Source organism: Sciurus carolinensis, chromosome 6 (genome assembly GCF_902686445.1).
Source record: "Sciurus carolinensis chromosome 6, mSciCar1.2, whole genome shotgun sequence".
Taxonomy (NCBI): Eukaryota; Metazoa; Chordata; class Mammalia; order Rodentia; family Sciuridae; genus Sciurus; species Sciurus carolinensis.
In genome coordinates, this window is record NC_062218.1 from 356,261 (window position 1) to 381,419 (window position 25,159).

General features: G+C 53.4%; 2 protein-coding genes across 4 annotated transcripts in view; both read left to right on the forward strand.

The window, feature by feature from the left end:
- The window catches only part of Pdcd6 (programmed cell death 6), a 20,889-nt gene extending 14,059 nt beyond the window's left edge, over positions 1–6,830 (forward strand). For 2 of the 3 annotated variants that reach the window (XM_047555239.1, XM_047555238.1), the window contains one exon: positions 3,470–6,830. In XM_047555239.1, coding sequence (XP_047411195.1) covers positions 3,470–3,568 — 99 coding nt within the window. In that variant the 3' untranslated portion in view covers positions 3,569–6,830. The remainder of the gene's footprint in view (positions 1–3,469) is intronic. The other variant, XM_047555237.1, reaches the window with a different exon arrangement.
- A 5,786-nt stretch (positions 6,831–12,616) lies between these two features.
- Ahrr (aryl hydrocarbon receptor repressor) overlaps positions 12,617–25,159 on the forward strand; it is a 78,479-nt gene continuing 65,936 nt past the window's right edge. The window contains exons 1-2 of the mRNA XM_047555890.1: positions 12,617–12,706; positions 24,915–24,984. Of these exons, the coding sequence (XP_047411846.1) occupies positions 24,923–24,984 (62 nt within the window). The 5' untranslated portion in view covers positions 12,617–12,706; positions 24,915–24,922. The remainder of the gene's footprint in view (positions 12,707–24,914; positions 24,985–25,159) is intronic.

A 25,159-nucleotide genomic window follows, 5' to 3' on the forward strand; every position in this document is an offset into this window, starting at 1 on the left:
CTTCCAAATGAATTTTCGGGCTATTTTTTTAAAATTCTTGAAGAATGTCATAGTTATTTTGATGGGTACTACTTTTGGTAGCATGGCTGTTTTGACAATATTAATTCCATGAACGTGGGAGGTCTTTTCATCTTCATTTTATTTCTTCAGTGTAGCGTGAGTTTTTGGAGCTTTGAAAGGCAGCCTTATCTTTGGATAAGTAACTAGTTCTGTTAGTGGAAGTATAAACAGTAGTTTCTTTCCTGCCCTTGGAAATGGTCATGTGCTGCATAATGATACTGCATCACGTGTGATCTCTGTCCCACAAGATCCAGTGAGCTGAAAGATGTCTGTCGCTGGTGACATAGCAGCTGCCGTGACCTCAAGCACCAGTCAGTGCCCCGTTTACAGTGATCAGCATCAGTGGAGAGAGCTTTGCTGCCAGCTGTCTGATTGTGTGCACACACAATCGCGATGCTGGTGACAGTGAGCTCCGAGCCTGCGCGCTTGCTGTGCTGGCTACTTTAGAGTATGGTGCACCTTCCGCTGTGAATGGTGTGCCTTGTTGTGCCTGCAGCAGTCTTGCATGTCTCCGCTCACCACACCTCAGTTGCATCAGGAGGACGTGTCCAGGCCATGGGCCTGGGCCACAGCATTTGTATGAGCACACTGCAGCAGGTAGGAACAGTGTCACATCTCAGGGCAGGTCCCTGTTCAGCAGCATGAGACTGCAGCGTGCAGCAACCCACCCACTGGTCCCACAAAGCCCTGCTGTCATTTCTAGGTAGCGATCCATGCTCTGCAGCTGTGAGCTCTGAGAAAGTGGTGGGTCGGAACCCCTTAAAGTTTTTACTATGACAAATTTCAAACAAACAGTAGCACAGACAACAGTATAGTGAGTAGATCCAACGATTGTTAACTCAGGGTAGTGTGTTCAGCCTGCACGTTCCTTGCTGCCCCCCACCCCATGGAGGGGCATTTCATGGAGGCTCCATTTCACAGAAAGCAAATGCCACTCCCTGAACTCCTTTGGAGTAGAACCTGTCTCCACAGGCCAGTCCTGCAGTTGAGTCCAGGCAGAGGGCACACTTGCTGACTTTGGAATCATTGAGAGGCTTTAGTGGCATTTGATTTTTAGACATAATGTAGAATTTTGGTAATTGTTTTCAATTTTTTTCCCATTAAATGATGGAGCAGTTAAAGTGTGTTGCTTGTGGTCCGCCATGCGCAGCCTCCAGGTTCTTTAACAGTGTCTGGACACATCATTTGTTCTCACTGAGGGTTGGAAAACAGGTCTCCCAGGTCTCATGCTTCTGACCTCCAGACAGGGATAGCCTTGCCTTGCCTACTGCTCAGTGTTCCCTGGTGTGGGATTGTGCTTTCAGTGTCTGCTGAACACCCGAGAAAGAGGTGCAGCGTGACTCGCCTTTTGGACTCTCTGAAGTGGTGTGGGGGTCAAGGTTTTGATTTCTTCCAGTAGTCGACATCTGGCCCTTCTCCTGCTGTCTTGGGGAAGGTCTCCTTGGGTTCTCAGCAACAGTCCCACTAGGACCAAGGCCCATTAGGAGCCCTCTGCCCCCAGACCCACGCCCCGCAGCTCTGTGGGGGACGTTGCCAATTCCTGGGTCCACACTCACCCTGGAATTTTAGAAGTGGGGAATCTAAAAGCAGAGAGCCATGGCCCATAAGTAAAAATTTCCTCAGAATGAGTTCCTTCGTCTGCTTTTTATAAAAAGGCCTTTGAGGGGCTGGGAATGCAGCTCAGTGGTAGAGTGCTTGCCCAGCATGCATAAGGCCCTGAGTTTCCTCCCCAGCACTGCACTGCAAAAAAGGAGAGAGAGGCTTTTTTGAAATTATTTTTTTTTTAAAAAAAGGACATGAAAACTTGAAGAAATCTTAGAAAAACACAAATAAAATTAAAAGAAAAGTTACCCATGTTCTGTACATATTGTTTTGTTGTGCAGTGCTGGGATGGAAGCCAGGACCTGAAACATGCTAGAAGCAGCTCTGCCTCTGAGCTACATGCTCAGGCTTCCCATTGTTCAGTCAGAGTTAACTATTCCAGTGTTCTCTTATACCATCACGTCACTAAATAGCAGGACATGTTCTGAGCGATATGTCATCGGGAGGCAGAGCCTGCTGCACACCTGGGCTAGGTGGGGTAGCCACTATGGCAGTCAGCTTTCTGTCACTAAAACAAATGTCTGAGATAAACCCGCTTAATAAGGGGAAGGGTTTATTTTGGCTGACAGTTTTGGAGGGCTCAGGCCATGTTTGCTTGGCTCGTGGCTTCTGGGACTTGTGTAGAGGCAGCTGGTAGGAATACTTGGCAGCAGAAGATGCTTACCTCATGGTGGGTGTGAAGTGAACAGGAAAAAAGATGGGGCTGTTGTCCCCATGTCCCCTGTAAGAACACACCCCCAGTCAACCCAGTTCCTGCTGCTGGGCCCTACCTCCTGAAGGTTCCCCATCACACCACATCAAGCCATCAACACATAGGCCTTTGTGAGACATTGGGGGTCCATTCTACGTTATCGACTTGGAGGAGTGAGGCAGGAGGACCACAAGTTCAAGGCCAGCCTGCGCAACCTAGCAAGGCCCTATCTCAAAATAAAACGAGGGCTGGGGTGTGCTCTGTGTTAGAGCACCTGACTAGCACATGTGAGGCCCTGGGCTCAGTCCTCAGGGCCACAAAACAGAAAAGAACCAAACCAGCATGACCCCTGTTGATCGAAACCTCCTGGCAGTGTTGTGCCAGTGACTTCCACATAGGAACTTGCTTGCGGTTGGTGTCTGGGAGGTAGGGCCTTGCAGACCTGCGGGGCCTCGACGGGCTGGGGCTGTCAGGTTCTTGTCACACAGAATTCCCTTGTGCCTGCTTGTCTTATCCTTGGTGGTCTTCGGAGCGGGTCAGGGCTGCTAAGTCCGTCTCTGGAGTGGCACTCTCAGCTTGTTTTCAGGGTTGAGTGGTCGCCCCTCTGCTTCTGGCTGGCCTGGGCCCTCAGGCTACTGGAGGGCAGGGGCAGGCCGAACAGGAGGTGGGTGGACCCGAGGGGCTGGCCCTCCTGCACTGGGCTTGGGTTCCAGGGCAGGAACCTGTGTTAAGACTGGCTTCCCTGACTGAGCCATGCCTGGCCCAAGTCACCACCAAGATGAGTCCTCGGGAGCAGCCACCCATGGGGATGCTCCTCGGGAACTTTGACAAGCCCGTGACCCAGAGTGGAGGAGGTACCCAGTTGGGGTCTACTGGGGCTAGATCTGCCCTACCCTTCATCCCGTGTCCTCCAACTCCATTACCCAGTAGACAGTGCTCAGGCTGCTCTGCCTGGGCCTCCCTGCATGGGTGTCCATCACCAGTGTCCCTCATCCCTCATGAGGAAGACACGCTTCTGAGGTTGTGTTCCCAGATGTCCAGATGTCCCCACCCTGTGTTCTCAGCCTGTCCTTCTGTTCAGCAAACACCAGGGTCTAAATGCTGTTCTTTTCCCAGAGGCTGACAGACATATTCAGACGTTATGACACGGACCAGGACGGCTGGATTCAGGTATCCTATGAGCAGTATCTCTCCATGGTCTTCAGCATCGTGTAACGCGAGCCTCGTGGACAGCAGCACAACGTATGAGAAAAGACTGAAATGCCAAATTCCTCCTCTACACATCGGGACCCAGACGCAGTTGGATGCTGATCTTCCGTCAGATCTTGTGGGTTAACACTTGGGGACCTGACTGTACATATGTGGATAAGCGACTAGGGCTTTGCAGTTGTAGCAGCCACTATGTCATGGTAACAACCCTGGGCTTGCTGGCCTGCTAACTGTGCCGTGAGGCTAAGCGCAGTGATGAAGGCTCAGGTGTTCTGCTCCCAGAATGTATCACGTGCTTCCCCAGATCTCCAGCTCTGCAGTGGAGATGCTTCTGTCAGCCAATAGAATCTTAAAGTAATGTGGAACTTGCACAGAAGGCTTTCATGTGCCTTACTTTTCTAAAAGGAGTTTGTTGTATTCATTGGAACAGGCAACATAAGCAATAAAGGTACAGACTCAAGGCCCGCTTTTAGCTTCTCACATCAAACAGGGAAGAAACGTGCCCATGTCCCCAGCATCCACCATCTTAGACACACTCGCTTGCCTGAAGCTACGTCAGGTGAGACCAGTAGGACAGGGAGACAAGGCGTCCCACAGAGATGAGGCCATCCATGGCAGCCCCACGCCCGCTGCACAGCCCCATCAGCTTTGCACGAAGGATGGTGGGTGGTGTACTCAGATTGGGGAGGGTGTAAGGACCTTTGGGTTCTGGTGGGTGCCACTGACAAGACATGGGTGTCCACAGGGTCCACTGGGGCCTGGCTGGCCTAGGATGGGCCTGAGAGGCAAGGGCTTCTTGACCGTGACGTCTGGTTGGTGGGATCATTTGGGGGCTGTGATGGCAGAGTGGCATTGTAGATGTCACTAGCTAAGGGCCTGTGGGACTTTGTGTGATTCCATTGCAGGGTTTCCTGGGGAATATGAGGATTTCTACCCATATCCATGATGGTCACCTCCTGGACTTTGACAAGCTGTGACCCAGACCCACAGCTGACCCCACCCCAGTCCAGTGAGGTCAGTGTGTGCACCCCAGACCACAGGCCCAGTGTACTTTGCCCCCTCATTGTTTCATGACACCTGCCTATCTTCCAGCGAAAGCCCCAGTCACCTCCACTCCCTCTGGGGTCCCAGCTCCACTCCACGGGGGGTCACTTGCTGCTGGAGGAGCATGTGGAGGTTGCTCCTCATCTCAGCCCACAGGCCCCATGATCAGCCCACTCAGTCTCGTCTCCCTGCTCTTGTGCCTCAGTACACCTGCACCACACACCTGAGAATACTGTGCTGCACATCTGAGAACAGTGCCTAACCACACGTCCAAGAGTACCCGTGCTGCACACCTGAGCACAGAAAGTACCTAGCATACCTGAGAGCACCTGAGGACAGAATAGCACACCTGAGAACAGTACCTGTACTGCACACCTGAGAACAGAGTGCCTAGTCATACACCTGAGATCACCTGTGACACACACCTGAGGACGAAGTACCTAGCACACCTGAGTGCTGCACACCTGAGAACAGAGTGCCTAGTCATACACCTGAGAGCACCTGTGCCGCACACCTGATGGTGGAGTACCTAGCTACACCAGAGTTCCTGTGCTGCACAACTGGGAATGGAATTCCTGTGCTGCACACCTGAGAACAAAGTACCTAGCCCCACTCCCAAGAGTGCCCATGCTACACACCTGGGAATGGAATATTTGCCATTTACCTGATAATGTACCTGCTGCACACCTGAGAATGGAGTACATGTGCCACACACGTGTATCTGTGCCACACAACTGAGGGAAGTACCTGTCAGGGTTCAGTGTCTTAGGGTCTGAGCTCGATGTGGTCTGAGTTGCTTTCAAGAAATCAGAATGGCTGGGCTGGAATGTTCTGGCCAGTGGAGACCATGGCCTGTGAACTGAGGTGGGGACTTCACTGCTGTTCCCCGAAGGCCTGAGGGTCATGGTCAGTGGTGGGGCAGGTGCTTACCTGAAGTGGAGCACGGCCCCCGCCCCCGCCCACCCACTGCAGACTCTGAGCAGGTCCCTGGTGGGCACTGGGCAGAAAGATCCAGGAGCCTGGGAAAGGGGCCCAGTGAAATGCCGCGCCTCCCTCTCCACCCCACCATGGCACCCTCAGCCTGCGGGACACACCACAGAGGACCTGCCAGCCCTGGGAGGGTGCTCAGCAGCTGCAGAGGCTGAGGGCTGCTGGCGTCCCAGTGCAAGTGGCTGTGGGCTGTGGCCTGGACACTTGTGTCGTAGGCAGTCCATCCTGTTGTCCATGCAGCTGGTTGTCAGGATGGAGTGAGTGGAGAGCCAGTGGCAGTGTGGACAAGGCACCACCTGGGGAGCCCAGGCCTGCTGAGAACTGCAGCAAGTCCTCTCCTAGGTCCTCAAGACCACACTCCCTCCTGCCACGTGCCGGTGTGTGCACAGATTGCACCTTGTCTGAGCAGAAATGAAGAAGCCACTCTCCACTCTGGAGTCCCCCTTCCTGAGGGGAAACAGGCCATGGAACGCCAAGGCTGTCCCTCCCATGCCACCACCTGGTCACTGTGGAGCCCACAGCCTAGGCAGAGGTGGTGTGAGCAGGTGCAGGGAGGGGCATCAGGGTCAGAAGAGGGGCTGAGGGATCCGGTCTCCTGCCATGGGCTCGTCAGCCCCCAGGATGCTCCTGCCAGATTCTTCCTGCTAACCGGGGGCCTCTGCCACTGGGGGGTGAGCAGCCAGAACACTCTATGTGACCTGATCACGTGGGTCGAGGGCCGGCCACACTCCTGGCTTCTCAGCATTAAGGGCAGCTTGTGAGTTCACATGGTACCCGTGTATACGTGCATGTGAGATTATCTGACTGGCGTGTGAGTCCCCAGAAGTTCAGGAGCTGCGTGTTGTGTCTCTGAGAGACAGACATACTGCCTGGTGGACAGGTAAAGGGAATTCTTGCCTGCCTGGATCTGCTTACCATTCCTGAGTGCACAATCCAGCGGTGTTAATAATCTTCACTTTGCTGTGTGGTCTTCGCCACCCACCATCCCCAAACCTTCCGTCTCCCAAAACCGAAGCTCTGCCTGCATTCAGTACGAGCTCCCACCCCTCAACCCTGAAACCCCCTTCCACCTCTGAGTCCAACGACTGACTCTAGGGATCTCAGCGGAGTGGAACCCTGCGGCACTTGTCCTGTTCAAGTGTACTTCCCTGAGCACAATGTCCTCGAGCTTCTCCCAAATTGTTTCAGGTGTGGGAATGTTCTTTTCAAGGAAGAATAAACCATGGAGGTGTGATGGCTTGTTTAAGCATTCATTTGTCAGTGGAAATGTGCAGCCGAACCCAGGGCGCTCCCCCTCTGACCCACCCTGCACTTGGTATTTTTACTTGGAGACAGGGTCTCCTTAAGTCGCCCAGGCTGGCCTGGTGCTTGAACTCCTCCTGAGCCACTAGGATCACAGGCATAGCTGCCATGCCTGGCTTGGTCACTCTGTTTTGAATCTTGGAGGAACTGCCCCACTGTTCCCACAGTGGCTGCACCACTTTACATCACTGCCACCAGGGCTCATGTGCCCCGATTTCCCTGCATCGTTGCCAACACACACTTCTCTTTTCCCCTTCCTCTGCTCCTTTTCCTTTCTTTTGTCAGTAGTCATCCTAATGGGTGTGTGATGGTATCTCATTGTGGTTTTGCTTTGCTTTCCCTAATAATTGGTTACTTTGAACATTTGTTCATGTGTTTATTTGTTATATGTGTTTTGGAGAAATCTTTTCAAGATGTTTGCCTATTTTAAAATTGGGTCATTAATCTTTTGTTGTTGAATTGCAGGAGCTCTTTTTATATTCTGGATGTTATTTGCAACATTTTCTCCCTTTCTGTAGTTTGCCTTTTATTCTGTTCATTGTATCCTTTGATGCAAAAAAAAGTGCCAGACTTTTATGTAGTCCAACTTATGTATCCATTTCTTTTCATCATCTGCTTTTGATGCTATAACCAAGACATCAGTGCCAAATCTAATGTCATCAAGTGCTTCTCTCCTCTCCTTCAAAGACTTTACAGTTCTAGCTTTTATGCAAAGGTCTTCGATTCAGTTTTAATTGCTACCTATGGTATGAAGTGAGGCTCTGACCTCATTGTCTTGCATGTGGATATCCAGTTGTCCCTGCTGTGTCACTGAAAGACATTTCTTCCATGCTGATTGATCTTAGCATAAATGTGAGACACTGTTTATAGACTTTCTGCTCTGTTCACAAATGTGTGTTTGTCTGCTTTATTAAGTAGAGGTGCAAATCACGAGGTAGTGGTGGTCAGCCTGGGATATGGGTAAGTGGGCCTGGTGCAGGGTGAGGGCACCTCTGCAGTGTCCTCTCCTCCACCCCATGACCTCCAGGCCAGCAGGGCTGGGCCTCATCCTGCTGTAAGTAAGTTCAAACTAGCTGCCAACATGTCAGGACACTGGACTCTCCCCGGCAGGGTGGTGCACACCTGCTCCTATGCCATGAGGGACAGGCCAAGGTTCCTGGGAGCCTGGTAGGCTTGGGGTGCTGAGGGGAAGCCTGTGTCCTGCAAGGTGAGACCCTCAAGCCACAGGCAGGAGGCTGCAGGAAGCCGTGAGAAACCAACCACACGGAGAAGCCCACAGAGGGAACAAGGTCAACACACCACCCCAAGCCACTGCCTGAGAGTGCACTGGTCAGGCAGACCCTGGCCTGTAAATACAGAGTGCAGCTAAGTGCACCTCACCCCTGTAAGGGACACAATCAAGGGGCCTGAAAGACACCCCCAAATCCCTAGAGCCAATAATGGCACCTTGGGAGAGATGAGCAAAGAGTTGCGTCATTTAGAAAGGAACAGGGTCCTCTACAAAAGGAGTTAAATGTGGACTGCCTGCAAAGGGAAGGGTTAAGAAGTAGAGGAAATTATAGGGAAGAGATTTTCAAAACAAAGCAGGGAGGATTTTCCAGAACAGTGTGTGAGGCTGGTGTGGAAGGGCCACAGCGTGTGGGGTGCAGAGAAGGCTGTGCAGTGGCAGGGAGTACCTGGTCCCTGGGATGGAGGAGGCCCTGCAGCCTCCCTGGGCATCCAAGGCTCAGGGGACCAGGATGTGACCAGCTATGCTGTCCAGCACCCGCCCGGGGCCACCTGGGGCTGTGGGAGCAGCCATCTTGCACTCCAGCCCCGTCCTGGGCCAGGCAGTCCATCAGCTGAACCGTGTACTTTCCAGAGACGGCCTGCGTGGGAAATGCTGAGGGGTGCCAGCAAAAGCAAGCGGGCACACCAGACGGGGAAGGCCTGGGACCCAGGGGAGCGCAGACGAGGGCAGTGCTGGGGGCAGAGGCTCCGAGGGGAGACAGGACCTGGGGCCCTGGAGGTTCATGAGGTGCCCACGCCACAGTGAGAGGGTGTGGGGGCACAAAGGCCCACTCACCAGGTGTCTGGGCTTTGGGCTGAAGTGAGGTACAGGGTGCACAGAGATCCCGCCCTGGGCTGGAGGTAAGCCCCAGGTCAGGTGGTGAGGGTGGCCGGTGGCTGGACTTTTTACACTGAAGGAGTGGAGACAGGCAGGTGGGCAGGGAAGACCCTTCCAGGCAGACGGCTCCAGAGAGCAGCAGGTGGAGGCCACCATCAGAGTGGGGTGGTGTCGGTGGCCGCTCAGGTCAAGGCACTGGGGCTCAGGAATGCACCTTATCCATTCAGGAGTCCCTGACCAGCGGATCCCCTAGTCTACTTCCTGTTTGGGCCCCTGACGGCACGTGACTTCAATGCAGTTTGGCCCTGCTGGCCTCCAGGATGGCTGCTGCTCCTTCCTACCTGCTGGGCCTTCTGGGCACCTGGAACTCTGGCTACTCGGCCCTCCTGGTCTGCACGGGCCCCTCAGCTACCTGTGCAGATGGGACATGAACGTGCGCCCAGCCCAAACATTCCTGCCTTCACCCTGCGGCCGCCCTAGAGCCGCAGCACCTGCACAGCCAGATGGGAGAAGGTACCTGATGCAGTCAGACCGGCAGCAGGACAGGCATCACAGTGACTGGTGGGAACTTCCCAGTGGCTTTTGACAAAACGTCCAGACCTTTCTCTGTCCTCCCAGAGAGTTTGGGGCAGACAACAGCCCTGACTGAGGGGTAGATGCCAAGAGGCACTGCTACTGCGTAACATAGCTGGTGGGAGCAGCCTGCAGTCTGGGTCCTGGCCTGGCCCCAGAGAAATCCACAGAGCCCTGCTCCCTGAGAAGAGGCCCAGGCTCTGCCCAGTTCTCGAAGGAATGTAGAGGAGAGGGCAGGAGGCAGAGCCAGAAGCAGTGGGGTCACCACCTCCACATGCTCAGTACAGAGAGCAACTTGGTCCTTCCACACTTCCGAGCTGACTCGGGACTCCTTGGGAGGGGTGGAGCTGGAAATAGCCTCGGGCACCTGCAAAGCCTCCCTTTGGGTGCTGCCATAGGAGCCTGCTGGAATGACCACGTCCAGACAGGGTACGGCCTGGGCTGTCTTTCCCAGGCCACCAGCCCTGCGAGTGCCAGCTTCTCACATGCAGAGCCCTGGGAGAAGGATAGCCTCAAGGAGAGGACCAGTGCCCAGCTGGTGGAGTCTGGGTAGGGAGTGCTCAGAGCACAGTGTCTGAGTCCAGCTGAGGGGTCTGAGGGAGGAGGGGACAAGGGACAGAGTCCCTGCACTTCAAGACAGAAAGAGGTTGCTGTGTGTGGGGGTCCAGCTGCGTGGGGCCCCATGGGGGCAGGTGGTTGTGACAATGCAAGGCCCCCACACCTGTCTGAGTGGGAAGTCACAGAGGCAGGCAGGTCCTGTGCCTGGAAACACTGCCTGGGAGAACGGGAGCCACCTGGGCCCTGGGCCTTAAGGGTGGCCCCTCCTTTGGTAGGGACCTGAGGACTGTGGGAACCAGTGGCCTGCGTCATTGAGCACAGCTTGTCGGGGACCATGTTTCCTGGGGCACCTCCACAGGGCAGCCTCCCAGCAGTGAAGTCACTCCTTCCCCTGGTTCTGGCCAGGGAATGGACCTGTGCCCGTCCTGCAACGTGGGGCTGTCTTCCCACCTAGGGGAAGTGCCAGTCTCTCTAGGAGGCTCCCGAGGTTTCGGGAGGGATTGTCAAGGCACCCACCAGATCTGGCCCGGCACAGCGTACTCCAGGTGCCACCACGTTGCACCCACAGTCTGTAAGTGCCACCGCAGTTCACAAAAGTGCACCGTGCTTTTTTTTTTTTGGCGGTACTGGGGATCAAACCCAGGCCCTCGTGCTTGCAAGGCAAGCACTCTACCGACTGAGCTATCTCCCCAGCAACACACATGCTTCTTAGGAAACGTACATGAATTATAGACATTTTGAAAGTAAGAAGAAGTTAAAATCCACTGGTGACCTCATAGCTTTCCAATTTCTTTTGTACATCGTCCATTTTACAAAAATTGGATCAAGATACAACTAATGATTTTTAAATCCAGCAATACTGTTTCACATTGTTTCATATCAAAAAAACCACATAAAACCATCAGTAGTATTCCTGAGCCTCTGCTGCCCACCAGACAGCGCTCTTGCCAGGGTAGAGAGCAGTGAGGAGACAGACGCTGTACTTCAGGGGCTGTGCGTTCGAGTGGCAGAGCGTCCTCTGGGGGCTAGGAACAGCCGCCCAGACACCTGGGGAGAGCGCCACCAGCAGGCGGCAAGTGCCAAGGCCCGTAGAGCACAGACCGTTTTATCAAAGCTCGGCGGGGGAGAAGGGGGAGGTGAGCAGTCAGAAAGCAGGATTTTATTAGGGCTGGGGAGATAGCTCAGTCGGTAGAGTGCTTGCCTTGCAAGCACAAGGCCCTGGGTTCGATTCCCAGCACCGCAAAAAAAAAAAAAAAAAAAAAAAAAAAAAGAAAGCAGGATTTTATTCAGGGCTTGTTGGGAGCCAGCAGGAACACCTTGGCTGCGCTGCAGAGTACCGACCATGGGAGCGCATGCGCCGCCTATGGGGCTTGGAAGCAGGCCTGCGTCGATGCCAAGGGGCAGGCGAGGAGTAACCAAGGGGCTAGACACGGAGGGGGTCGATCCCACGCGACCTCAGGGAGGGAGGTGGCATGAGAAGGGGGGCCAGCCAGGAGCCTTGGAGGTCTTTCAGGCGCTGGGCGGAGACATGAGAGGGTTTCCAGGGGCCAGAACTGCACACCTGGTCAGACCCACGCCCCAGGGTAAATTGGTTTCAAAATCGGGATATGTGTCTAGGATGGAGGAGAGGGAGGGGACAGAGGACCGTCTGAGATGGGAAGAAGGCGCAGCCCGAGGCCTTGCAGCGTAGGAGCTGGGGGCGCAGCCGAGGATCTAGGAAGATTCGGAAGGCTCAGGGGGTCGGCGACGGGGACCCGTGGGCAGCGGGGAGTCCGGGTGTCCAGAGTGAACTGGACCGCGCACGTCCGCCCTTAAGGACCCTGAAACGTTGAGGGAGGACGTCTCACGTAAACCACCAACATGATTGGTGCAGATCTCATTCCTGGCAAGTTCAGGGTCAAAAACTTTCAAAAGTATCATGAATATTTTACGCTTTGCAAAACCCTTTCATTCTCTGAACAGCCGGCAGGGCGGCACAGGCTGGCCCCACATGGCCTCTTCGTCCGCGCAGGGCCTGGCCCGGGCAGGCTAGCGGGGGAAGGGGTCTGGCTTCCTCCCCTGCGCACAGCCGAGGCTACCCGGTCCGCCTCCCCACGCGCAGGTGGAGCAGGCGCGGGACGCTGGAGCGGGGGTCTGGGGCTCCGCGGTGCGCACTCGGCGAGCTGCAGGGCGCGAACCCGCCGGGAGCGCAGACCTCGGAGGGCCGCGGGGCCTCCAGGGGAGCAGAGCTCTGTCCGACCCCAGCCCTCGCAGGCCTGGGCGTACCGCGCACCCTCGAGGGGCGCGAGCGTCCCCACGCCGGGCACGACGACCCCGGGGACCCGCAGACAGCAGGGACCAGAGCGCGGCGGCACCGGCCGGGACGAGGACGCCCGCGCGCGCCCCCTGCCGCCTCCCCTCTGGACCGCCCGGGGCGGGGCGGCTCGCGTGCCGGGGTGGGGCCGTCCTTTTGCGCCCGCCCTGCCTCCCGGTCCCCGAGATGCGAGCGCCCACAGCGCACGGCCACAGCTCCGGGTCAGGGCGGCTCCCCGCGTGGTACCGCCTCGGCCTCTGCGCCCCGCCGGCCCCGGGTAAGTGCCCTCTGCGGGCTCCGCCAGCTTCCCCGCCTCCCCACCTCGGGCCGCCGAAGTCGCCCAGGGACGCTGGGCACCTCTCCTCCCCACCCGTCCTTGCACTTCGAGGCCCGAGGTCTGCTGGACGTGGCGGGCATTCTGGGGTCAGTGGGGGTTTCTCCCCAAACACCCAGACCTTTGAGGGAAGCCAGTCTACTTCCACCGTCCTCAGTTTCCCCCGCCAGGGAATATTCTGAACCCACTCCCTCCGCTGCTGCTGATGGACATTTCTGCGCGGTTGGGGAGCCGAGCTGATTTGCCCTTTGCTCTCTGCGCCAGTTCTTCCAAAGCGTTTTGAGCAGACGAGCAGGGGGCTCCCTCCAGGCCACCTGAGCCCTACCAGGAGCCAATGACACAGCGGGCACAGCCCCGTGAGGGTGGCAAAGTGGGGCCCTTGGTCGGGGTCAGATGGCACCAGGCAGGGCCCGTGCTTGGGAGGGAATTCCGTAGTTCCGGGAATTTGCTGTTAGTGGCAGCAACAGTTTTGCGGGTAGTGTCTTCAGTGGCTGAAAATCCCAGAGCGTGGATACTTCTGGAGAGGGACTAGGAAGTCCGTCCTTACTGGAACCTGAGTGCCCGGATTCTGGGGTCCCTGTACAGCCTGCCGGTAAGGGGCCGTCCCCAGCTGTATCTGGCCCCCCAGGACTGTGCCCAGACAGGGCTCAGGCCTTGGCAGTTCCGGCTCCTGTGTGTAGCCTCACAGGCCTGTTTCCTGGTTGGTTCCAGGGTTTGGGTTCAGCGGGTCAGCAGGCCTGAGAAGAGAGGGGGCGTGCTTCCTTAGGACTGTGTGCCCAGCAGCAGGCTCCAGTCTGTGCGGAGCCTGCAGAGTGTGTGCTCCCACACGTGTGTATGCATGTGCCCTGGGATCTGGCCCCCAGAGTTCTGGGACTGGACAGGGGGTGTGTCTTCTCCTGGCCTGGCCAGGTGATCCATAGCAGAAGATGCTCCAGGTAACCGAGGATGGGCCCAGCTGCCAGCCTATGCCCACCACTGGGACCGCCTGCCTCTCTGCAGACTTCCAGGTCTAAGTCCCTGAGGGCGGAGGTCTTGGGACAAGGTCCCGTAGGTATGTGGTCCAGGGAACAGCAGTCCTGTGAGTTGACAGTTGTCACCTATTCACAGATGACAGCAAGGTGGCACCTACCCACATCTTTGCAGGTGACTGGTAGAGTTGGGCTCTGACCAAGCGTGACTTCCCATCCCCAGTAAGGCCCTACCTCCACGTGGTCCCAGGGCTGTTGAAAACGCACGCAGACGACTTGGAGAACCAGCTGTGGGCGGTGAGGGGCCCTTTGCTCCTCTTCTGCTTGTTGAGAATGAACAGGTGCAACTATCGTGTCTTGTAAAAATTCAGATTTCTGGAGACGTGCAGCCACCATTTAGTGGACAGCAGGCCCACAGGCTGCCATGGCAGGCCCCACTGGGCAGTGCAGGCTTACCTGTGAGGGTCACTTAGGGGTCTGTCACCAGGAAGGATCCCGGCCAGGCCACCAGGGGTCCTACCCCATATCTGTGAGGCGCCCCTGCCTGCCTCCAAGGCAGGGAAGGAGACTGAGTCTGGAGGACAGCCCAGCCCCTAGGAGAGTTGTGCTGGGAGTCTGGCTCAAGGAACAGGGCTCCCAGTGGGGCGGGCAGCTGTGCAGACCAGCACCTGTGCCCAGGACCCTTGGCAGGCCGCAGGCCTCGAGAGAAGCCTGGCGTATGGGGGGGCGGCTGAGGGCTCCTTGCCCCAAGCTCCGCGGTGGTTTCTGGCTCAGCGCTGTCACTCTGGGTGCTTTGTGCCAGCACCTGCGTCCTAGGCCCTGCCAGTGCCGAGCTGGACAACCGGGAGAACGTGGCTTTGGTCCCCAGTGAGTGCCGGGTAAGCCTGGGGAGGGCACCTGGACTCCCGCTGGGCTTCTGGGCTCAGAGGCAGTGTGGATGTCGATGAGGATCAGCACCAGCCTCCCGGCCGCAGCCCCTGCCTCCTCCATCTTCCTGGTGTCACCCGCTTCCACGGCCCCAAAACCCTTCCTGCTCTGAAGAGTGGGGCTCATTTGGCACGAGGGTTGGTCAGTGCCAGGTTGGGGTCTCTGGGGGCGTATGGTCAGCCCATCCTCTTCCCTGTTTGCACGTTGGAGGGAGGTTCGGTGGGTTTGCTGCATGCCTGGCCCTTTCAGGGTGCCGGGAAATGTCCGTGGCCTGTCCTCCCCAGGCTGGGCCAGGCCTGGGTGCGGCTTGGGAGTTTCCTGTCTGGGTTGAAAGACCTTGCTGTCCAGAGGGGATGGCCTTGCACGCTGGCCTCCCGCCTCCACGTGCCCACTCTGGTTTCTTGGAAAGTACTGACCAGCCCTGGGAGGCTCGGAGGGTGAGGCGGCCCCACACCACTCCGGGGAGGCCAGCCCCACGCCCCTGCCCCTCCACCCCACACAGCCACCCGCCAGGCGTCCAGAACCCCATGCCCGCTTCTCTGGGAGTCGAGGGAGCTCGACGCCCTCAGGCCCTCCAGCCCCCAACCCCGGGGCCCCTCCAGAACCCCATCTGGGCCCAGCCCAGGGGGCCCGGCCTGCCCTGCCTCAGGGTCGGGTGAAGCTGTGTGTGCGTGTGATTCATGTCTTCTACTGAAGCACCACCACGGCGGCTGTGGCGGGCTGTGAATAGACTCCTGTGGTGTGTGGCACACTCAAAGGCGGCGCTGCCAGGTGGGCCCAGCCTTTCAGCAGCTCGGGCTCCCTGCCACCCTCTGCGCGCCTCTGGCCTTCCATGCCCTCGCCTGCCCTCCTCAGTGCCCTCCACCAGCCCAGCCCGCTGCCCTGCCACTGCCGTTCCTGCCCGTGGCTCTTCTGCCGTGTGCACAGGCCACATCTTTCTTGTCCATTGTAGACACATCATGAGTGTTTCTGTGCAGGTTCTGCTTGAACATGTCCTTCGGAGTGGACTGCTGGATCGTGCGGGACTCTGTTGTGAACTCTGGTGGCTCTGCCACATCCTGTTTCAGTCCCCACCCCTTAAACGACTGCTGTCCCCTTGGTGTGCGTGCGGGGCCTCTCTGTGTGCTGACCACTCATGGGCATTTGTGGAGAAGCTCAAGTCCTTGCCTGTATTTTGTTTTCTTGTCCTTTTGGTTGTTGAGCTGCAAGAGTCCCCCATTCTGGATTTTAGATCCTCTCGGATATGAGTTGCCCATTTCTACTTGTTTCAATCAGCTTTCTCGCTGCTGTGGCTAAAAGACCTGACCAGCACAATCATAGAGGAGGAGAGGTTTACTTGAGGGCTCATGGTTTCAGAGGTCCTAGTCCATAGAAGGCTGCTCCATTCCTCCGGGCTGCAGGCGAGGCTGAGCCTCAGGGTGGAAGAGCGTGGCAGAGGGAAGGAGCTCACATGAGGACCAGGAAGCACAGAGCGTCCACTCTCGGGATGCAAACACACCCCAAGCCCCGCCCAGGCCCGCCTCCTGCAGCCACGCCCACCTGTCCTCAGATACCACTCAGGGCCCATCAGGGATCAGTCACTGCCTGGGTCAGGACTCTCACGACTGTCACCTGCCCTCTGAACCTTCCTGCATCACCCGCACCGGAGCTTCTGGGGACTCCTCACAGCCAGACCACAGCTCACGCCTGTTCTGCGGTTGTCTTTCACTTCATGTTTTGCTTCCCTTCTGCGCCGGGTCTCACGTGCTGCCCAGGCTCATGGTGAGCTCCCGGGCTCGGGAGCCTGCTCAGCCTCCCCACATGCATGTCCCTAACCCAGCTTCTCTTTCTTGATAGCATCCTGTGGAATATCATTTTTAATTTCAAAGCGGTCCAGTTTATCCAGAGTTTTCTTTTGTTTCTTTGCTTTTGATGCCAATTTTGATCATCGTGGGACCTAAGGCTGCGAGAATTTCATCCTGTGTCTTAGTTTCAGCTTTTACATTTAGGTCTCGTCAATACTGAGTCATTTTCTCACTTTGTGTGAAGGCAGGGCCCAGCTTCCCTCTGCAGCTCGCAGGGATCCTATTGTGTCTGTCTGTGGTCCAAGCCCTGCTCTCCCTGTGGGCAGCCGTGGAATTCTGTCTGAAAATCAGCTGGCCACAGTGTGGCTGCTCTTGTGTCCCATTTTCTCTTTGTAATGCTTTTTAAAAGCCTGTACTTCTAATGAAGTAACTTTTCAGGTATTCTGCACACAACCAGTTGGTTTGCCCATCAGCAAGCACAGGTAGTCCGTGCTCACTCACTGACCTGCTCGCCTGAACCCCGCTCTGGCACCCAGGCCTCTTAGCTATACCGTCTTCCCGCTTGGTGTCTGAGCGAATCCCTGACTCGCCATTTCCTTCCTGCACTTTTCTGTTCAGTCTGAGTTTTGATTTGAACTGAGAAACTTCAGTATTTAGAAATAGTAACAGTAGTGACCCGAGGCAGAGGGCACTCTGGCTTGTGGGGCTGAGGGAGCCCAGAAGCTGGGGCCGGGCCTTGCCAGGGAAGGCAGTCCAGCCCCTAGAGGGCGGAGGAGTTCACAGCGCCTCCAGCCTCTGGCTCAGAGAGGAGCTGAGGCCGGCCTTCTGCAAGCCTCCCTTGCCCTCCCCTGGCAGGGAGGTCAGCTCAGCTGAGGAGAAGCGCTCCAAGGCCCAGCTCTCTCCCACAGGGTGGCTGGAGGGCAGCAGGCTCAGCGCCTCCCCCTGCTGGCCGCTGGTGTCCCTGCAGTCACAGACCCGTGGGACAGTCAACCATCCCAGGCTGCCGCCACCCGCCCTCTTGGTGGTCCTCCCTGGCCTTGTTTCCTTTGGCCCAGAGGCTTCCTTTAGTACTGCTGCAACCCCTGCAAGGGGTCCTCAGTCTTCCTGCACCTGAAAATGTCCTCGCTCACTTGTGAAGGGCGTTTGCACATGATGTAGAATTCTGGGGTTCAGAGTGTTTTTCTTTCAGCACATTAACAATGTGGATTCACTCTTTTCCCCTGCATTGTCTCTGACAAGGATTCTACTGTCCTGGTTTTTGCTTCTCTGAACCCAATTTATTCTCTGACTTTTAAAATCATTCTGTTTGCTACGGTTGTGAGCAATTTTGTTACGATGTGCCTTGGTGTAATCTTTCTTGGGTTTCTTGTGCTTGGGGTTCATTGGGCTTCTTGCAGGTTACCACTTTCATTACATTTGGAAATTTTTCTGCTATTATTTCTTAACTTTTTCTATTACTCTTTTTCCTTCTGTTCTTTAGGGGCCTACTCATACATATTAGGACCGTGAATAACTAAGTATTGTGTGTGCGTGTATGTGTGTTTTGAGGGGTGCTATTTTAAATGGTACTGGTATTTAAATTCTGAGTTCTAGGGCTTCATTGCTAGTTTGTAGAAGTACATTTAACTTTTATATATTGTTCTTTTATCCTGTGACCTTGCTCAGTACAGTAATTAGTTACAGGAGGTTTTTAAGTCAAATTTTTGGAATTTTCTACCTGTACAATCAAGTTTTTTGCAAACCATAATGTTTGACTTTTCCTTTCCCAGTTTCATGACTTCTGTTTATTTTTCTCACCTTATCACCTGGCTGATACACAGATGCAATGATTACCATGGAGTAGGGCATCTTTGCCTTGTTCAAGGCTTCAGAGCAAGCTCCATTCTTCACTGCTAGGTAGTATGCGGGCTGCATGCTTTTTGTAGATGTTCTTTATCGGTTAATTACATTCCCTTCTATTCCTGGTTTGATGCCAGGTTTTAAATTAGCATATGGATTTGGATTCTGTCAGTGATTCTCTGCGTGTATTAAGATGCTCATATCTTTTCCTCTGGTTTGTTAATATGGTGAATGTGGTGATCGGTTCTTGGGTGTCGCAGCATCTGTGAATTCCTTTATGGACCCCACTTAGGTGGAAAGTATTATCTTCTTCTTCTTCTTTTAAAACCAGGGATTAAACCCAGTTTGCTTAACCACTGAGCCACATCCCTTGCCCTTTTTTATATTTTATTAGAGACAGGGTCTTGCTGAGTTGCTCACGGCCTCACTAAGTTGCTGAGGCTGGCTTTGAACTCTTGATTCTCCTGCCTCAGCCTCCCGAGGCACTAGGAGTACAGGTGTGTACCACTGTGCCTGGCTTGTATTATCTTCTGTACATATTGATAGGTCCATGTGCTAACATTTCACTGAGGATATTTAAAAAAATATTTTTAGTTTTGGATGGACATAATACCTTTATTTTGTTTATTTTATTTTTTAATGTGGTGCTGAGGATCGAACCCAGTTCCGTGAGGAACTGTGAGACAAATATTCTACCACTGAGTCACAACCCCAGCTACTCATTGAGGATTTTTATGTCTGTGTTCAAAATGAGGGTAATGCTGAACTCATAAATGAATTAATGTTTAACTGCTTCATTAGTTTTCCTCCAAAGATGGTAGAGAACTCGTCTTTAAACTGGTAGAATATACCAGTGAAGCCATTTCACCAGGATTTTTCTTATTGGAATAGACAAAGTACTATCCATACATACATACAGAGTATGTTTCTTTGTGGGAATAGATGGACTACTCTCTGGGGTACCTATTTCTTTGTTGAAATAGAAAAAATACTCTCTAGGTTATCTGTTTCTTCTTGGAATCAACAGAGTACTCTCTGGGTTATTAATTTCTTTATTAGAGTAGTCAGAGTAATACCTGGGTTATATATGACCTTGTTGGAATAGACAGAGGACTCTCTGGGGTATGTTTCTTGTTGGAGTAGACAGAGAACTCTCAGAGGTATCTGTTTCTTTGGGGTAGACAGAGGACTTTCTGGGATATCTGGTGTTTTAGTCAGCTTTTTTGTTGCTGTGACTAAATGACCCTATCAGCACAACTCTAGAGGAGGAAGAGTTTATTTGAGGGTTCATGGTTTCAGAGGTCTTAATCTGTAGACAGCCAGCTCCATTCCTCAGGGCTCCAGGTGAGACAGGAACAACATGGCAGAAGAGTGTGGCAGAGGGATGTGGTTTACATGGTGATCAGGAAGCAGAGAGAGTTTCTACTCTCCAGATACAAAATATAATACCCCATAACCACACCCCCAATTCCCAATTTCTCCAGCCACACCCCACCACTTCAGAAACCAGTCAGTTAATCCCTATCAGAGGATTAAATCACCGATTGGATTAAGACTCTCACAGCCCAATCATTTCTCCTCTGAACCTTCTTGAGTTGTCTCACACTGAGCTTTTGGGGGACACCTCACATGCAAACCATAACATCCCACCCCTGGCCCCCAAAAGCTCACAACCATCTCACAGTGAAAAATACATTTTGTCCATTTCCAAGAGTCCCCATAATCTCAGCAGTTCCGAGATTGCTCAGAGTTCAGTCCAAAGTCTTCTCTGAGGTTGAGGCAATCTTGCACTGTGAGCTCCTGTAAAATTAAAAGCAACTTACAAGTACCAATATATAATGGCACAGAGTGAGCGTTTCCATTCACAAAATTAGCAGCATAGAAAGAAGGGATGGAACCAAAGCAAGACAGAAATCCAGCTAGGCAAACAAGTCCTGTATTCTGTGTCTGGTATTTGGGGCACATGGCATGATGTCATCTCTGAAGGACTTGTGTAGCACTCTCCCTGTGGCCTTGTTGGTTGCAGCCCAAGTGGCCTTTCTGTTGGCTTGTCTCTACTCGATTTCTGCAGCTTTCCTAGGATGATGTCCCACATTATTGTCATTTCTTAATCTCAGGGGTCTCCACTGCAGCTTCGGCTTCCTCCTCACGTCTCCACACATTGCCTTCTCAGGGGTGCCTGCAGGGACTCTGACCCTGCTGCACTTTGCCTGGCCTCCCAGGCCTTCCTTTGAAATCTCGGTGGAAGACTCCATGACCCCCTAACTCCAGCATCCTGTATCCCTGCAGAACCAGCACCACGTGGTTGACGCCAAGGTCTGCCGCCATCTGGAGCAGTAGCCAAGCCTCCAGGGCCCCTGGCTGCAGCAGCCTCTAGGGTCTGGGTGGCTGAGCATGTTGAAAAACCTTCCTAGGCCCCCTTGTGCAAGAAGGGTGCCCACTGACCTCTTCTCAAGAGAATTTTCACCTTTACTCCCTTGAGCTTGAGGCGGGTGTGGTCTTGCCAGCTCCTGAGATGCCCTCAAGCCACCTTTATCATTGTCTCCAGTCTTTAGCTTTTCTGTAGTGGCAGAGACGTCTTCAAAACTGCAACTTCCTTAGCCCCAGTTTTACTCCAGTCTTTCAAGTTCACTTTTTCCAAATCTTTCTGCTCTGCTACATGTTCCTTATTATCACAATATAGTTGGTTAAAAGCCACTAGCAATATCCGTGCCACCTGAATGCTATGCTGCATAGACATTTCTTCCACCAGATTAAGAAGTCCATCGCTTTTAGCAAGAATCAATAACTGGGATGGATTCAAACTAAAAAGCTTTCTCTCAGCAGAGGAAACTATCAGCAATGCGAAGAGAAAGCCTACAGAGTGGGAGAATATCTTTGCCACTCATACTTCAGATAGAGCACTAATTTCCAGAATATATAAAGAACTCAAAAAACTCTACACCAAGAATACAAATAACCCAATCAACAAATGGGCTAAGGATATGAACAGACACTTCACAGAAGAAGATCTACAAGCAATCAACAAACATATGAAAAAATGTTCACCATCTTTAGTAATAAGAGAAACGCAAACCAAAACTACACTAAGATTCTATCTTACTCCAATTAGAATGGCGATTATCAAGAATACAAGCAACAATAGGTGTTGGTGAGAATGTGGGGAAAAAGGTACCCTCATACATTGCTGGTGGGGCTGCAAATTAGTGCAGCCACTCTGGAAAGCAGTGTGGAGATTCCTTAGAAAACTTGGAATGGACCCACCATTTGACCCAGCTATCCCACTCTTTGGCCTATACCCAAAGGACTTAAAATCAGCATACTACAGAGACACAGCCACATCAATAGCTGCTCAATTCACAATAGCCAGACTGTGGAACCAACCTAGATGTCCTTCAATTGATGAATGGATAAAGAAACTGTGGTATATATATACAATGGAATATTACTCAGCTATAAAGAATAACAAAATTATGGCATTTGCAGGCAAATGGATGAAATTGGAGAATATCATGGTAAGTGAGATAAGCCAATCTCAACAATCCAAAAGATGAATGATCTCACTGATAAGTGGATAATGACACATAATGGGGGGTAGGAGGGGGGCAAAAATGGAGGAAGGAGGGACTGTATAGAGGGAAAAGAGGGGTGGGAGGGGTGGGGGGGAGGAAAAAATAACAATGAATCAAACATCATTACCCTATGTAAATGTATGATTAGGCAAATAGTATGCTGTTACTCCATGTACAAACAGAAACAACGTGTATCCCATTTGTTTACAATAAAAATAAATTAAAAAAAAAAAGTCCATTGCTTTTAAAATCAGCCTCACAGAAAATCTCTGGACACAGGCAAAATGAAGATAGCTTCTCAGCCAGAGCATAACATGAATGGCTTCTACTCCAAATTCCCAGAGTCGTCCTCTGAACACTCTTGAGCCCTGTCTTCATTGTTCCAGTCCTATTAGCATTCTGGTTTTCTGAGCTGGCACCATAATCAGCCGTTAATCTCCCCTTACAACAACCTAGAGCATTTCCAACTTGCACTGTTAAACATCTCAAAATTCCTCCTACCAATTCCAAAAACTCAAAGAGCTTCCAAACCACGTGTCCAGGTTAGTCACAGCAATGACCCACTTCTCAGTACCAGTTTGTTTCGGTCAACTTTTTCACTGCTCTGACTAAAGATCCAACTAGAACAACTGTAGAGGAGGAAAGTTTATCTGAGGGCTCACGGTTTCAGAGGCCTCAGTCCATAAAAGGCCGGCTCCATTCCTCGAGGCTCAAGGTGAGGCAGAACATCATAGCAGGAGAGTGTGGCACAGGGAAGCAGCTTATGAGGTGATCAGGAAGCAGAGAGAGATTCTATTCTCCAGATACAAATATATAACCCAAAGCCACACCCCACCTCTTCAGTTGCCACTCAGTTAATCCCTAACAGGGAATTAAATCACTGATTGAATTAAGATTCTCACAGCCCAGTTATTTCTCCTCTGAACCTTCTTGCATTGTCTCACATGTGACTTCTGGGGACGCCTCACCTCCAAACCATAGATCTGGTTTGTTGGGGTAGACAGAGGACTCTCTGAGGTATCTATGGTGTGTTGGAGTAGACAGTTCTCTCTGGGATATCTGTTTCTTATTGGAGTAGACAGAGGACATCTAGGGTATCTATTTTTTTCTTGAGTGAGTCGTGGGTGTTTTATCTCTCTCAGAGTTTTCCATTCCACCTAAATGTTTGAATCATGTAGAGTGTCTGTCTTAGTTGCTTGGGTGCCATAACAAAATACTGCAGACTAAGGACTTTGCACAAGGACCTTTCCCAGGTTCTTCAGGAGGACAGGGAGGACCAAGCTATAGCAGGACTTGGTTTTGGGCAGGTGTCCTCCTGGTTGGCAGGTAGCCTTATTCTCATATGTCCTCACAGGGTGGGACAGCAGCTCAATGTGTCCATTCCTCCCTGGGGTGTCGTCCTGTGGAGCAGGGCTCCACCCTGTAACCTTGCATGAGCCTGTCATCTTGCAGGCCCTGGCCTCCTGCTGTCCTGGGCAGGGTTAGGGCTCCAGCATAGGAGTTTGGGGGGACATGTTTCAGTCCACAACACTATTCTCTTACATTCCTTTTGGTGTACATTCCATAGTGATGTCCTTTTTTTCTTTCCTGCAAATCATAACCTTATTTGTTTGATGCTTCTGGTGAGAGATTCATCAATTTTACTGATCGTTTCAAGGAACCTCTCAAGATTTTTGTCCTTTCCTCTTAAGCTACAAGTCCCACTGACTCCTCCTCTTCATTGTTTCCATCCTTCTGCTTTGTCGGGGTCCATTTTCTCTTCCGTTGCTTGTGGTGCACGCCTGGCTTGCTCTCTGAGACGGCTCCTTCCTCGCGCTGGGTCAGTTCCTGTCATGCTCATGGCTGCCTCCTGTGACTCTGGATGCACTTAGGTTTTCATTTTTGTTCCATTAAGAGTATTCCTAAAATTTCTTGGATACTTTCTCTTTGGCCCATGGTATTTTGAAGTGTGCTGCTTCCCAGGCACTTGGGGTTTTCCCGGCTACCTTTCTAGTTTGGTTCCCTGGTCCGGAGAACGTGCTTCCTGCCCTTGCTGACATCGGAGCACCATTGTCCCGGCGGCTGCTCATCAGGGTGAAGAGCGCACCCTGCTGCCATTGGATGCGTACTCTGCACATTCTGAGAGCTCCGGCCTGCTGCTGTTTGGACATCTGTGCTCTTTGCTGATGTCCACTCTCCTTGTTCTACTGACCACTGGCCACATCTCCAATGAGCATCCCTTCAGTTTAGGCAGCTTGGCTTTGTGTTTGGAAGCCCTGCTGCCAGGTATGTGCACATTTAGGGTGCTGTGTCCTCTTGGAGATGTGACCACTGTGTGGTACTGCTTTGTCCCTGGTGACGCCCCATGTTCTGAAGGCCCCCTGGTCTGGACCTTGCGAAGCTGCAGATGCCTTCGATTGGCACCTGTGGGGTGGCCCTTCTGTGCATTTACTCAGCTTACCTGTGTCTTAAATTCCAAGGGGTCCAGCACACATTTCTGGTGTTCTCATGACCACTTCCAGGTACAGTTAGGGGCTTGTCTGTCTCCTCCTCCAGACAGCATGTGCCTGAGGTCAGGTGAGGTCTTCTCAGCACCCCCAAGGCCAGCGCCTGGGCGGCTGCCTCTCCCTAAAAAACATTTGTCAGGGCTCTGATCCCCGTGCTTGGAGAGTCAAGACCCTCCAGGAGTTGGGGCAGATGAGCTGGGTGGCCAAGCTGGAGGCCAGAGTGGAGCCCAGCACACAGACCCAAGAAGAGGTTTCCCATAGCAGGGAGAGGCCTGTTGGCCCAAGTAGAGGCCGTGGAGAGGCAGCAGGAGAGACCTGCCGCAGTGTGGCCCCTGGAAGTGGCTCCTGGGCCTCGGCCATCCTCCCTGGCGCCTGTGCCTACGAGGACTGGTCCTTGCCTTGGACGATGCTGTGGTGCTGACAACCGTCCCGGCTGACCTGCATGGGGAACCCCCAGAGCAGAGTGGCCTCAGCTGACCTTCCTGCTGCTGGTGGCTTGGGGACATCATGGTGGATCCTGGGGTGTCACTGGGGTCCCCTGGTGCCACCAACTTGATTTGCCCTTTCTTTTTCAGGCCCAGGGATGATCCCGCCGGGGGAGTGCACGTATGCGGGCAGGAAGAGGAGAAAGCCCGTGCAGAAGCAGTGAGTGTCCTCTGCCCAGCAGGTGCCACTAGGGACGCTGTGTCTTCACTGAGAAAAGGAATTCGGGAGGAGGGTGGGCGCTGCCGGGCTGGGCCTCCTGGTGCCCAGGACAGGGCCTCTGCTGCCAGCCCTGCAGAGGGTGCCGAAGCACAGGTCAGGTTCCAGAGCCTCACAC